Source organism: Streptopelia decaocto, assembly GCF_964273445.1.
Source record: "Streptopelia decaocto genome assembly, chromosome: 24".
NCBI lineage: Eukaryota > Metazoa > Chordata > Aves > Columbiformes > Columbidae > Streptopelia > Streptopelia decaocto.
In genome coordinates this window covers 2,237,381-2,250,011 of record NC_138679.1, presented here as the reverse complement: position 1 = coordinate 2,250,011, position 12,631 = coordinate 2,237,381, and the positions used below count along the sequence as shown (strand labels likewise).

Sequence of the window (12,631 nt, the reverse complement as noted above, 5' to 3'; positions counted from 1 at the left end):
GGCCCCGGCTGCTCCCGCTGCCCTCGCCCGGCCCTGGAACCGGCCCCAGGCTGGGCCGCAGGAGCCGGCTCTGGCCCTTCCAGAGCTGTGGCCCTGCCAGAAAAATGACAAGGCAAAAAGCCTCCTCCCCCCCAGCTCTCCCCGTGCTGGCTGCAAGACAGGAGGCTCCTGGCTGGACACACAAGGGCCAAGGGGACACAGCCGGCCCCCGCGCCAGCCCCGCTCCCCCTGCAGCTGCACCGGCCCCCTGCACCACGGGAAGGTTTTGTCTCCATTTCTGCTACAACAGCATTTCCAGAATGTGTCACCTCTGTGAATAAGTGAAGCCCAACAAGTCAGCAAAACATCAGTCCCACCTCCCCCAGGCCCCCTGAAGCTGAAAGCACCCCCAGACACCAGGAAAAGTCGCCAAGAAGGATACGGTTCCCACCTTGTACTCCAAAAAAGCTTTTATTTACAGTATCATACACCTCCACCCTCACCGTAGTGGTTTTCCCTGCCTGAGACCCAGTGAGAATTGAAACCGATCCCTGAAATGAGAGCCGGGAGCCACAGAGGCTGCAGGAGGTGACAGCGCCCGGCGGGTCGGACACTCCGGGAGGTCTGTGCCCGCTGGTGGGGGCACAGAGGGAGTGACACCCCAGGACTGGCACAGCCCGGCGAGCTCTGGGGGTCAGAGCGGTGACAGGCACACGGTGCCGGGGCAGGACCGAGGGGAGCTGCTCGGCTGCTGTCACCCCTTCTGCCCCCCAGCAGAGAGCACAGCCCCCTGGCTCGATGCCCCCCTCCCTGTGCCTGGACACAGTGACAGCAAAGAGCAGGGACCCCGTACAGCGCAGCTCCCCTGGCCCCCACCAGCCCCCCAGGCTGCTCCTGCGCTCCCGGTTTGCCCAGCAGCTCGCCCTGGGACAGGTACCTTTGCTGGGCAGCAAGATGCACCTTCCCCAGGAGCCGCAGGACGCGGAGCCCGTGGGCCAGCGCCCACCGCAGCCCCTGAGCCCGCTGCACGCCAGAGGTAGCCCAGGGCCTGCCGGGGATCAGCTGAAGAAATAGGTGGAATCCATCACCTTCTTTAGGTTGAATTCACCTGCGGGAAGCGAGGGAGAGGAGAGCTCAGGGGAGAGCAGGGGCACGCGAGGACAGGGCTGCCCCAGCACTGCTGGAGAAAACGGCTGCAGCTCAGGCCTGAGCACAGAGCCTGGAGCTTCTCTAGCAGCTGATGTCCTCGTTTATCTGAGAATGGTAGGAAGAGCAAGACAGAAGAGCGTAACAGCAAGCAAAGCAGGGAAGGAAAGGAGCACACATGGTAGGAACCCTCCCTGCTGCCTCTGGGGCCGAGCACGGCAGCTGCTCAGCAGCCACAGAGCAATAGAAAACCAGCGCATTTTGGAGCATTGGCCCGTTCCAGAGCACCGGCCTGTCCTGTTGCGCAAAGGCAGGACAAGGGTTGGCCAGATGGTCTGGCAGAGGCAGGGCCGAGAGATTAGGAGGAGTTAAACTAATTGCCTTAATCCCATTGCATGTATCTCATCCAGATCCTGGCAATTACCGTGCTGAGCGCCTCACTCCCATCTCCAGGCAAATGCCTCCTGGTTGGAAGCAGATGGAGGAACGAGATGGGGACAGGACGAGCTGGGTCAGCCTGGGGAAAATCCCAGGGGCTCAGCTCCAGGGGAGGCAGGTGACAGGAGAACGTCACAGCGCTGCCCCACAGCTCTGCCCCCCAGCACAGGCAGGAAAATCCAACCTCAGACACCACATGAGCCCGGTGACTTTGGGGGCCACCCTCCATCTCACTCCCCTAGTCTCCAAACCGCTCCTGAGCGCTGCAGTTCCCATCCCGTGCTCATACCTGTCTCGGGGACGTTCGACAGCTGCTCCATCAGCTTCTTCTGCCACAGGGCTCTGGTCTCTCTGCCGGGGCTGGATGAACCAGAAGGAAAGCAGATCAGCGGGGGAGCTCTGAGAGAAGGTGCCCCCCCTTTGTTTTTCACACTGAGGTCTCAGGCAGTTTGGGTGTCAGTCAAGAGGGAAGCACGACTTCCCTCCCGAGCAGGTGACACAACCCATGAGCACCCGAGGGAAGGACGTGGCGGGGTGAGGGATACCTGCAGTACGTCTCCAGCATGAACTTGGACAGATCCTGCAGGATCCTCTCGCTGTGCAGGGCCACAAACTGCTGCCGACAGATCTGATCCAGGGAGCAATGATGAGTTGCAGGTTAACAGGCATTTCCCCTCCGTCCCCCCGTGTTCCCACGCAGGACAGCTCAGGGTGAGGGGAAGGGAAAGCAGCGGGCAGGAGGGAGCGGGAGCTGCTGGACAAAGGTGACGGGAATCAGCGGCCGACCCCCATTTATCGATCCATTGTACACCAGCCCTGGCAGCGCTCCCGGGGAAAGAGCCAGGGCAGGACAGAGACGCCGCGTTTAGCACTGATTTACAGCCACGTTCTCCCTCACACCCTTGCTGAAGGGTGGGAGGAGATGGTGCTACAGCACCAGGACATCAATCGGATCAAATCTATCAGCTCGCGGAGCAAAGCCTGGCGGGGCAGGGGCTGGCGGGCGCCCAGAGGACACATCAGCAAGATCCCGGCTCACGAGGGATGCGAGAGGACAATTTTACCTGGTTCATGACATCCACGGTGAGAGCGTGAGTCCAGTAGCAATCGTGGACTGAGACAAAAGTCAGACCCTGTCTGGGGGGCAGCAGAAGGTGTCATGAAGCGGTGCTGAGTGTCCCCTATCTGCGATGTCCCCTGCCCCATGCAGACCGTCTCCCGGGGACACCAGCAGGGACCACACGAGGGGACGCCCCGCACAGCCCTGCAGATCTTCAGAGACAGACGGCTCAACCCACCACCTCCCTGTCCCTGCCGCCTCTGCCACACACCCCAGGGACACCTCTGTCCCACCTTGTGCGCCCTGCCCTGGTGACGCTCTCCCGGCAGCGCCGGAGCCGGCGCAGAGCCCGGCCGTGCTCCCACCTGAGGCAGTGCAGAGCCGTCAGCATCATGTGCGTGGAGTCCAGCGAGTGGATGAAGTTGGGGGGGAAGGCGTTCTTCTGCTTCACCGTGTCAGGCTTCCTGCGGCAGAGCGGGGACGGGAGGAGCTGGGGCGGCTCCGGCACAGAGCCAGAGCCCCCAGCCCCACCAAAGCACAGGGGCCGCTCCCCAGGCCGGTGTTTGGAGCTCAGGGGGACACTGGGAGCTTTGGCACATGTTGGGAGGTTCCACTGATGGGAAGGTTTTGTCCCCAGAGCACAGGCTGGGGACAGCAGGGGCTCAGTAGAGACCGTGGTTTCATACTTACTGGTTAGTGTAGAAGGTTTTCACGCTCAGGTGCTGCATGCCGCAGTTCAGCTGCGGGGAGAGAGAAAGGGGATGAGCAGGGGAGGGCTCCCGGAGGTGAGCGGCTGTGACGACAGGACCAGGAGCCGTGAGTCAGTGCAGCAGCGTGTGGGAGGCGAGAGCAGCGAGACTGAATCATGCGAGCCCAGAGGAAGGCTCCTCGGCGCGGGAACGGGCCCGTGCCCCGGCTGCCGGAGTGGGATGGGAGCAGCGGAGCTTCCCCACCAGCCACCCACACGCTGCGGGCTCTGCGGGGAGGATGTGGCTGCACGCACAGACCCTGCGGCTCCACGCTGCCAACCTGCTGGGCTCTATCTGCCCGCAGACCCCCCGGCGCCCTGCGCAGCAGATGCTCACACCAGGTACTCACCACAGTGGGCTTGGAGCGGTAGTAGGGCTGCACGATGGGGAGACCCAGCGGTGTCACCCACTCCACCGTCCGTCCCGACTGCGCAATGAGCTTGGCGCTCTCTGTCAGCCAGTTCTGCGGGAGAACGGGGGGAGAGAGCAGCTGGGGTGGGGGTGGGCAGCTGGAAGCCCCCATCCCCTCCCAGCATGGGCCAGCCCAACTCCGGACACCAACTGTGACGGGACAGCGCTTACGGGGAGCGCGGCCCTGCAGCGGGGACAGTCCCGCAGCTCTGGGCTGCGACAGGAGCACCCTCCCTGCGCCAGGACCCAGAGGAACCATCTCTCCCCATGGAGCAGCCCCTGGGCTACGTGTGGGTGGGCCAGGGGAAAAGAGAAGCAGAGAAGAAGGAAACAGACCTGGATATCACGAGTGGCTGAGAACATCTCCTTGATGCCGTTGAACACCTGCTTTACGAGGTACTGAGACGCTTCCCACAGGTATTCCTGCACAGAGCAAGAGCAGAGTGAGGGCTCAGCTCCTGTGGGCTGCACATCCCTCTGCCGGGATTTGGAGGGGTACGGAGAGAGCAGGGCAGGAGGGAAACCCCAGGAGAGAGCACAGGCACCTCTCCGAGCAGGGCTGGAGCTGAGCAAAGCGCTGCTGGGGCAGGGATGCTACCTCAGGGAAACCGTCAATCTCCTTGAGACGCTTCTCCATCTGCAGCCGCCCGCCGTAGCGCGTGACGCCGTACACCACCGTCATCACCGTCTGCTTCACCACCTTGCGGCTGATGAAGCCTTGCAGCACCTGAGCGATCCTGACCCCCTGCTTGGCGTCCTTCTTCCGAAACTCCTCCACCTGCGAGGGGAGCACCAGGGTCACCGAGGGGAGAGCTGGGGGTGCAGGACCGGAGCTGCCGTCTCCACACTGTCACCTTGGCAGCTGCGCGGTGCCAGTGGCTCAGGACATGGGTTCTCCCACCTCTGCCACCCCCCATGACAATTCTGAGCCCTTCATGTGCTCCTGTCACCTCGACCTTTCTGCTGGGGTGACCCTGTGTGACAGTGGCGAGAGGCTTTGTCCCCACGAGGTGTCCCCTGTGCCCTACCTGCTGGGCCACCGCGCTGTAGACGTCCTGTGGGACACTGCAGGGCATTAGGTTGACGGAGATGGCGCCGATGAGGTCCCGGCCCAGGGCTGCGTAGTGCTGCAGACCATTGCAGGAGCCATCCTGGAGTGGGGACAGGAGTCAACGTGGGGACAGACCCTGCTCGGCAGCACCGACACGCTCGGCTCGGAAAGTAGTTGCCATTTCCCCCCATTTTCAGCCAGGTTTGCACCCAGTGCCACACCAGTTCCCACTCTCCTTCCAGCCAGTTTCCCTCTCTGGGGTCCATCACTAACTACTGTTGTCTATGAGGTTTAAAAAAATAAGACCTCACATCACACTGCCCCCTCTATGAATGATCAAAGACATCAGAGCTCTGTGGAAACACTAAAAACCAGAAAATTTGGAAAACAACAAATCTGGGATGCTACAAGGAGCCCCAGGAGCACAGGGCGGCTGCAGGCAGGACCAGCCCTCCTCCCCTCTCCTCCTCCTCCTCCTCCCTGCAGTGCAGCAAGTTGCGGAGCCGGGAGCTGCTGCTGCGAACCCAGCGTTGATGACTCAGGTGCAGCCAGACTCGGGTGCCCTCCAGAAGAAGTCCTTGCTTTAATTTCATTACCAGCACCTCCTCACACCCCCGACTGCTCTCTTGATCTTTTGTTGTCATAACAATATCAGTTTAGATGCTCTTATACATATTCCAGACCATCGCTATTGGCAGAACACAGCACCGCTCTCGCCCCCAGCCTCATTAGGGCCATCTGATCTCCTAATGAGATAAATGAGCAAACCCCTCTCGCCAGGAAAACAATCAATCACTGTCTCCCATGCAGCAAGGGGATGTGTCAGCGCAGCCAGATTGCTGCAGATCCACCAGGAATGGGAAGGACAGACGCGTCCAGAGAGCCGAGAGCACCCAAGCGATGGGACAGGGCACACGGCGAATGTCACTGAAGGCAGGGGACAGGTCAGCGCTGTCCCTGCCCTGCTCCACAGGCCCAGACCTCCTGTCCTGCTCCTGCAGAGCCACTGGGCTCCAGCCCCAGGACAGGAGCACAGCCCAGGGAACTCGGAGGGGCTACAGCTGCCCCCACACATCCGCCCAGCCAGGTCGGGCCCATTTCCAGTCCCCATCACCGTCCCACGGCTGGGGAAGGTACGACTGGCAGCCAACGGGATCTCCCAGACGGGCTCCACTCCAGCCAGAGGAAGCACAGCAGCATTTAACCACCCTGGCTCGTTAACGGCTGCACACAGCAGCAAATTACTGGAGTTCTCCAGCCAAGATGCCCACAAACTACATTTTCATTCTTAGGGGAATGTGGCGCTGGGGCCCCGGCTGCTTCTCCCTGAGCTCTCCCGTCCCTCTCCCCCCGCTCACCCCGGGGAAGGCGGATCCGCTGGGCTCCCACCTGGTGAATCGGGAAGTGCGAGACGTAGGCTGCGGGGTCCGGGCAGCGCGAGGCCTTGGCGATCTCCATGCAGCACGCCAGGGCCTGCCAGGGCTCGTCCGTGTCCATCCACCAGCGCCGGCCCTGGGACGGAGAGCAGGCGCTGGCACCAAAGCCCCCACGGTGCGGGGTGCAGCGGGCGAGGCGCCTCCGCTTCCCTAATATTTCATCGTGGTCTCAGACAGAAATGTCAGCAATGCTTTGTTTCCCTTTGTCCTCTCCAAGCGTTATCTTTCAAAACGTTTTTGTTTCAAAATCAATTTGATTTCCATTTCATTTTCCTTTCTAGAAGCATTACTAAACAAGAGGAATGCCTAAGTCTCCTCTGCAATTACAGATGACACTGATCCCTTTTTCCCTTAGCATATTTGGACAATTCCCATTTGGACTCCAGCCTCCAGGGCTCAGGGTTCCCCCAATTCCCCCCAGAGCCCCATCAGCTGCTCTTGCCTACCGTGAGCGGGCGGTCGGCCGAGTCCAGGATCTCCTCCATGATCTCGTTGGCGTATTCCAGACGCTCCTGTAAAGCGTTCTTCTTCTTCAGCCCCGTCAGGTTCACCAGGTGGATCTTGAGCCAGTCGAGGCCCTTGGGCCCCAGGGGCCGCCCCTCCGCGAAGAGCAGGATGGCGCGGGTGACGTCGTTACCCAGGTGGTTGAAATACGGCGGGCAAGGGTAAGTCCTGCCTCGGAAGTCCATGTTGTGAGGAAACCAGAACACCTTGTCCCTGACGTAGTTGGCGATGGAGAGTTTGTAGAGCGCGTCCATGCGCAAGCTGTGCATCTCAGCGACCTTCTTCTTGTAGAGCAGCAGCTCGTGCTTCTGGGTCTTGCTGCCGGCGGAGCCACCGGGCGCGGTGGGCGGCCTGGGCGCCTCGGAGACGGGCGGGGGGATGTCCAGCTTCTCGTTGCCTTTGTCGTTGAAGATGGAGATGATGATATCCAGCACCGGCTGGTTGATCTTCCAGGCGCAGTTGCCCAGCTGGTTGAGGGCGTCCAGCACGGGGTGCAGGTTGACCGGAGGACACTGCTCCAGCAGCAGCTGGTGCTGCACGGCCCCGTCCACAAACCGCATCAACTTGGTGTCGTTCAGGACAAAGGCCCCGAAGTTGGGGGAGGTCCAGGGCACCGGGGGGCACAGCATGGGGATGGCAGAGGAGTTAAAGGTCAGTGTGGCCTCGGCAGCATCTGACATGATCTGAGAGAAGATGGGATGGGGCTTTATCAGCCCAACCTGGAGAGAAGTTCAGCAGGAGAGAGTTAGGGCTGGAGTCCAAGAGAGCATGTGGTTGGCCAAGCACTGCAGAACAGTCACACTGGGGACAAACACTGCCCCCACGGAACCAGAGGCTCCTCCGAGTGTCCCCGGGCAGCAGGGAGGAACAAGGGCCCAGCTCTGACGCAGGGTGACAGTCCCAGAGTCCCCAGACCAAGGCTCACCTGCCCGCTGCTGCGGAAGGAGTAGATGTGGTAGAGGACGGGGATGAGTTTGGGCTCCAGGCGAGGGTTGAGGATGTTCCTGGGCACCTTGGCCGCCCGCACCAGCAGCTCCAGCATGTGCATGCCCAGGCGCATGAGCAGCACGTAGGGCCAGCTGCAGTCCCGCAGGTTCAGGGAGGGCCCGAAGCCCGCGTCTGCCACCAGTTTCTCCCAGTATTCCCGGGGCAAGTACTGGTGAGGCTGGGAGGCAGAGGGAAAAAAAACGGGTCAGGTAGAGGGGCCAGCGATGCTGCTCCTGCAGGGCTTGCTGCATGGGATCTGTGTGCTTGGACCAGAGCACGGGGAAGGACCCTCCTGTCCCCGTGTCCCCATGAGGTCGTCCCTGACGTGTGTTTGGGAAGGACGCTGACGTGGCCAGGCAAGCCCAACAGCGAGAAGCTGCCTCTGTGCCAGCAGGTGCTGAGAACCAGGACCTGGCGCTCGCGAGGACACGGACAGACAAACCACCTGCCCCGTCAGAACCCGCGGGCCCCAGCAGCACCCACCTGGCTGTCCCTGGCCAGGAGCTGGATGTAACCCTGGTAGATCTCCTGCACCTTCTCCAGCTGGCGGCTGCGCAGCTTCCTCTGCGTGACGTGCCTGTCGTAGATCTTGTTGCCCAGCTCCCTGGCCAGCACAGCCAGCGACTCGCCTTGCGGGGAGAGGCTGTTGAGGATCTGAGAAAGGGGGAGGCAAAAAGGGTCTTAAGGAGAGAAAAACGGAAAGACAGAGCAGAGAAACAAAGCGGGACTTAAAGCTCCAACACGGAGAGCACATAAAGATGCTGCTTCTTGCGATGCTGAGCAAATGATGAGGAAGAAGTGCAGCCAGGACAGAGCAGGGGCTCCTCTGGCTGCTCAGCACAGGGAACAGACAGAGCCTGCACCTCATAGCCTGGGTAAACCGTGAGGCTCGTGGCGTGATTCTGCTGCCCCGAATGGGACATCGGTGCTCAGGGGCAGCCCCCCAGCCCATGCGGGTCCTACCTGCATCATGATGGCCACGTACTCCTCATCCGGCAGCAGGCACAGGTAGGGGTACAGCGTGTTGTACCCCGACCCCGTTGTGAGCCTGGCCATGCTGCGCTTCGACTTCTGCAGGGCCTGCAGCAGGGACTCATGCCACTGGGAGCGGAGCGTGGCCAGCAGCTCACGCTGCATGGAAATGCAAACAGGACAGAGAGCGTCACCGGGGAGCTGTCCCCTCCTCAGGCCACCAACCCCCTTCCCCCCAGACTCCCTGAGCTTTACCGCTTTCCCAGCTTGTGGGGTCAGGGGTTTGGTCGACTCCACCGACTCAACGGTCACGGTGTTGTCCAGCTCCATCTCCAGCTGCTGCTGGAAACGCTCCTGCAACTCCTGCACGGAGAAATCCAGCTTGGGGTACGACACCATCTTCTCCTGCAACAAAAGCAAGGCAGTAAGTGCCAAAGCCAGAGGAAGAGCAGACACAGACACGCTCGTTCTCCCGTTTCCCTGCAAGGGGCACGTGGCGCAAACCTCTGCTGAGGGCACCTCCCCGGGACCTCCGAGCCCAGAGCTCTGACGTTTCTGGCTGGCAAACCCCACATGTGCAGTGACAGACCCCTCCAAACAAGGAGCTGCTTGACAGGCTGTGTGGGATGTTGAGCAGAGATTGAGCTAAAAGGTTCTTCTCATATGACAGCACTGGGCTGGCCCCAAGGCCACCGGTGAGCGCCACACGTGCCACTGAAACAGCTCCGAGCTCCTGGGACATCCCCGAGCTCTGGGGCTCACCTTGGAGTAGAAGTCCTGGAGCAGAGAGGACGCGCAGGTCTGGGGGCTGGGAGGAGGGGGCAGCTGGTATTCGGGCTGGACAATCCTGACGGCCCTCAGCACCATCTCCTTCTCGTCTTCCTCAAACAGGCACTTCTGGAAGAGCTCGTCCACGTGGAAACCATTGTGCTTCAGCTGCTGCACACACCTGAGGAGGGGCAGGTAAAGCTTTAATCTTCACAGGGGACCATGTGTGTTGGACATAAATCAGCGCATGAGGCAGGGAACCATTTTTAAACAGAAGACTTAGAATGGAGGAGACAGATAGGGGTGAACCCTTCTGAGAATCCAAGAGCTTTGGTTGTATCAGGCTTTTCCTTCCTCACTTGCGCCCTGAGCAGCATCGCCCAGACCCACATCAGACAGTCCAGGATGAAGAGCCAGCCCTGCCAAAGCTCTGGCAGTCACAAAAGCAAAACCTGCTCCCGAACCAGGGCAGGAGGCTGACACGCAGCTCCAGGCCGCTCCAGGGCTGGTTCCCAGCTCTCCTCAGGGCCAGGACAGTGCAGGAGCTCTCCCTGCTCGCCGAGCTCTGGGGCTGCAGGAGCTGCTGGCGGGAGCTGCCTCAGGAGCACAGTCTGTCCGGTCCCCACAAGGGCACTCGCCTCAGGTTACAGCAATCGATGATCCCTCTCGGCCCACACCGCGGCTGAGACGGAGCCCTTCACCTTCACACCCAGGTGGGGAGACTGAGCAGAGAGATGCGGGTTCCCCCACCCCCAAACAACCCCGCTCCCGCCCAGATCCGCGCATGAGAAGTGGGTCAGAGCCCCTGGATGCCTGCAATGGGGCAGCGTGTCCCCTCCCCAGAGCGAGCTCCCAGCTGCTCCAGCGCAGTGGCAGCTGCAGAGATGCGGCCCCACATCTGGCAGCACCGTGGCAGGTGCGTTACCTGTGGACGGCTTTGGCGGACGGCGGGACCCGGCCCATGCACTCCAGCGCCGCTGCGTACGAGTCCAGGCTGGGCTGGAGCCCCGTGGCCTCAAGCATGGAGAACAGGCGGTTGACATGCTTCAGGTTGCCCTGCGGATGGGAAAGGATGGGGCTGTGGGTACAGACACCAGCGGCCCCAAATTGCAGCTTCTCTCTGATCCTGTTCAAACTCAGCCACATCTATCCTGCCCCATCCCCTTCATCCCCTCAGAGCCACATCTATCCTGCCCCATCCCCTTCATCCCCTCAGAGCCACCTCGCAGGGGTCAGTGGCCTCAGATCAGCTCTGTCCCCCTTGGCAGCAGCCAAGCCCTCCCTGGACACCTGCTAAGGGCAGATGTGCAAACAGACAAAACCATGACCAAACAGATGAAACCGCGACCGCTGCTTCTGCAGCACCAGCATCTTCCCCCTGAGGCAGCTCAGTACCTGTCTTGCCCAGCAGCGCATCACGATGTTGTAGGCGTTGACATCCAACAGCCTTCTCTTGGCCGGGGAGCTGTGGTACAGGAGCAGGAACCGCTCAGCCTCCTCTGGCTTCTGCAGGAAGAGGAAGCACTCGAGGTTGGAGTGGATGGTCTGCTGCAGGACCTTGTGCTGGCTGCTGTCCTTGGCCCCACTCTGTGACCGCGGCGGCTTTGCAGCCTCCTTCACTGCCAGCACCCGGGGCTTGCCGTGGGGATAGATGACGCGGGGGACAGTGTGGCTCTGGCTCCAGGCAGCGACCACTTTAGCCTTTGGGCTCTTGGGGCTGTTTGGGTTCTTCAGGCTCTCTGGGCTCTTCAGGCCCTCTGAGCTCTTCAGGCTTTCCGGGCTCTTCAGGCTCTCTTTGGCTTTATCTTTGGCTTTAGCTTTGGTCTTTGTCTTGCCCTTTGCCTTGACCTTCGGTTTGTTCTTGGCCTGGCCCTCCGGAGCCAGCTGGGCGGCAGCGATGGACAACCTCCGCTCCACCTTCAGCTGCCGGATGTGCATCTCCTTCTTCAGCTTCTCAGCCCAGCCGCCGGGCCGAGCCGGGTTCTCATCCCCTCCCCGGGGACCGGGCTGCTCCCCCACGGGGCCAGGAGCCACCGCTTTCCACAGCGGCTCCTGGAACTTGTCATTGCCCAGCGGGGCCAGCTCCCCCTTGTTGAGCGTCACCTCCGGGATGTGACTGGCTTGGAGCTGCTTCACTCGAGCCTTCAGCACTGCAGGAAACACAGGGCAAGAGGTGAGGGACACGTGGCAGTGGGTCGTGTCTCAACCCGGGGCCAACCAGCCATGGAAAGCCCCACATCGTTGTCCACGCTACAAGTATTTCCAGTCCCAAATAGTTTCTTTATGGCTACACAGAATGGGAAGACTCCTAGAAAACTTCCCAGGACACAGGACAAGGGAAACCCCCGCAGCTCTCCCCGGCATCCTGCGCTCACCCTCCAGCAGCTCCGTCCTCTCGCAGACGCCGCTCCTGCTCGCCTTCTCCTTGGCGCTGGCCGAGGAGTAGTTCCTGAGAACGCTCCATGAGATCCCTGCGGCGCAAAGACACAACGAGCGGGAGCTGGAGGAGACTTCAGCCCCACACAGCTCCCTGCCCCACAGTCCTGCCCCACTGCTCCCCGCCTCAGTGCTCCACCCCACCGCTCTGCCCCACTGCTCCCTGCCCCACCGCTCTGCCCCACAGCCCGGCCCCACAGCCCTGCCAGGTCCCCACTGGGCAGGCCCAGAGCACGGAGCAGCATCTCAGCTCAGCCCGCGGGTCCGTGCGGCCCCAGCGGGCAGGGACAGCTCTGTGACACCCCCTCAGCCCCGGCTCTGATCTCCGGGGACAGCACCGCCCCGGCTCCGCTGCTCGGGGCGACAGAACCCGGCGACCCCCGGCGCGGAGTCCGTCCCCCCGGGGGACAGGCCCCGGAGCCCCAGTTCCGCCCGCAGAGGGTGACAAGGCCGCGGGACACGCGCAGCCCCGCCCGCTGTCCCTGAGGGGCCCACACGGCGCACAAAGACCCGCAGAGCCCGCGGCGCCGCCCCGGGGGGTGCTGGGGCGCCCCGGGGGGTTCGGGTCCCGCTCTCACCGGGGCCCCGCAGCCGGGCCGGGCCCAGCGCCGCGCGCAGCCGCAGCACCGACATCCCCGCTAGGCCGCCATGCTGCCGCGCGCACCACTGCGCGTGCGCCGCGCGCTGCCCGGCG

At 62.1% G+C, this 12,631-nt stretch overlaps 1 protein-coding gene across 2 annotated transcripts; it reads right to left on the bottom strand.

The window, feature by feature from the left end:
• Nucleotides 1-433: 433 nt before the first annotated feature.
• Nucleotides 434-12,598, bottom strand: POLRMT (RNA polymerase mitochondrial). Of its 2 annotated transcripts, XM_082072172.1 has the most exons (21): nt 12,516-12,598; nt 11,877-11,972; nt 10,897-11,651; nt 10,427-10,557; nt 9,496-9,682; nt 8,989-9,138; nt 8,725-8,892; nt 8,245-8,415; nt 7,700-7,939; nt 6,717-7,493; nt 6,224-6,346; nt 4,812-4,934; nt 4,382-4,561; nt 4,120-4,206; nt 3,722-3,835; nt 3,314-3,363; nt 2,989-3,087; nt 2,628-2,700; nt 2,109-2,191; nt 1,853-1,923; nt 434-1,087 (listed from the first exon to the last, which is right to left on the bottom strand). In XM_082072172.1, the coding sequence occupies exons 1-21, from the start codon at nt 12,568-12,570 to the stop codon at nt 1,038-1,040; spliced, it is 3,783 nt and encodes a 1,260-aa protein (XP_081928298.1). In that variant the 5' UTR covers nt 12,571-12,598; the 3' UTR covers nt 434-1,037. The 2 variants fall into 2 exon arrangements, 1 of the variants encoding a protein (XP_081928298.1); XR_014186003.1 differs by lacking the exons at nt 434-1,087; nt 1,853-1,923; nt 2,109-2,191; ... (1 more) ...; nt 2,989-3,087; nt 3,314-3,363 and having other exon boundaries at nt 3,784-3,835; nt 6,193-6,346.
• Between the last annotated feature and the right edge of the window lie 33 nt (nt 12,599-12,631).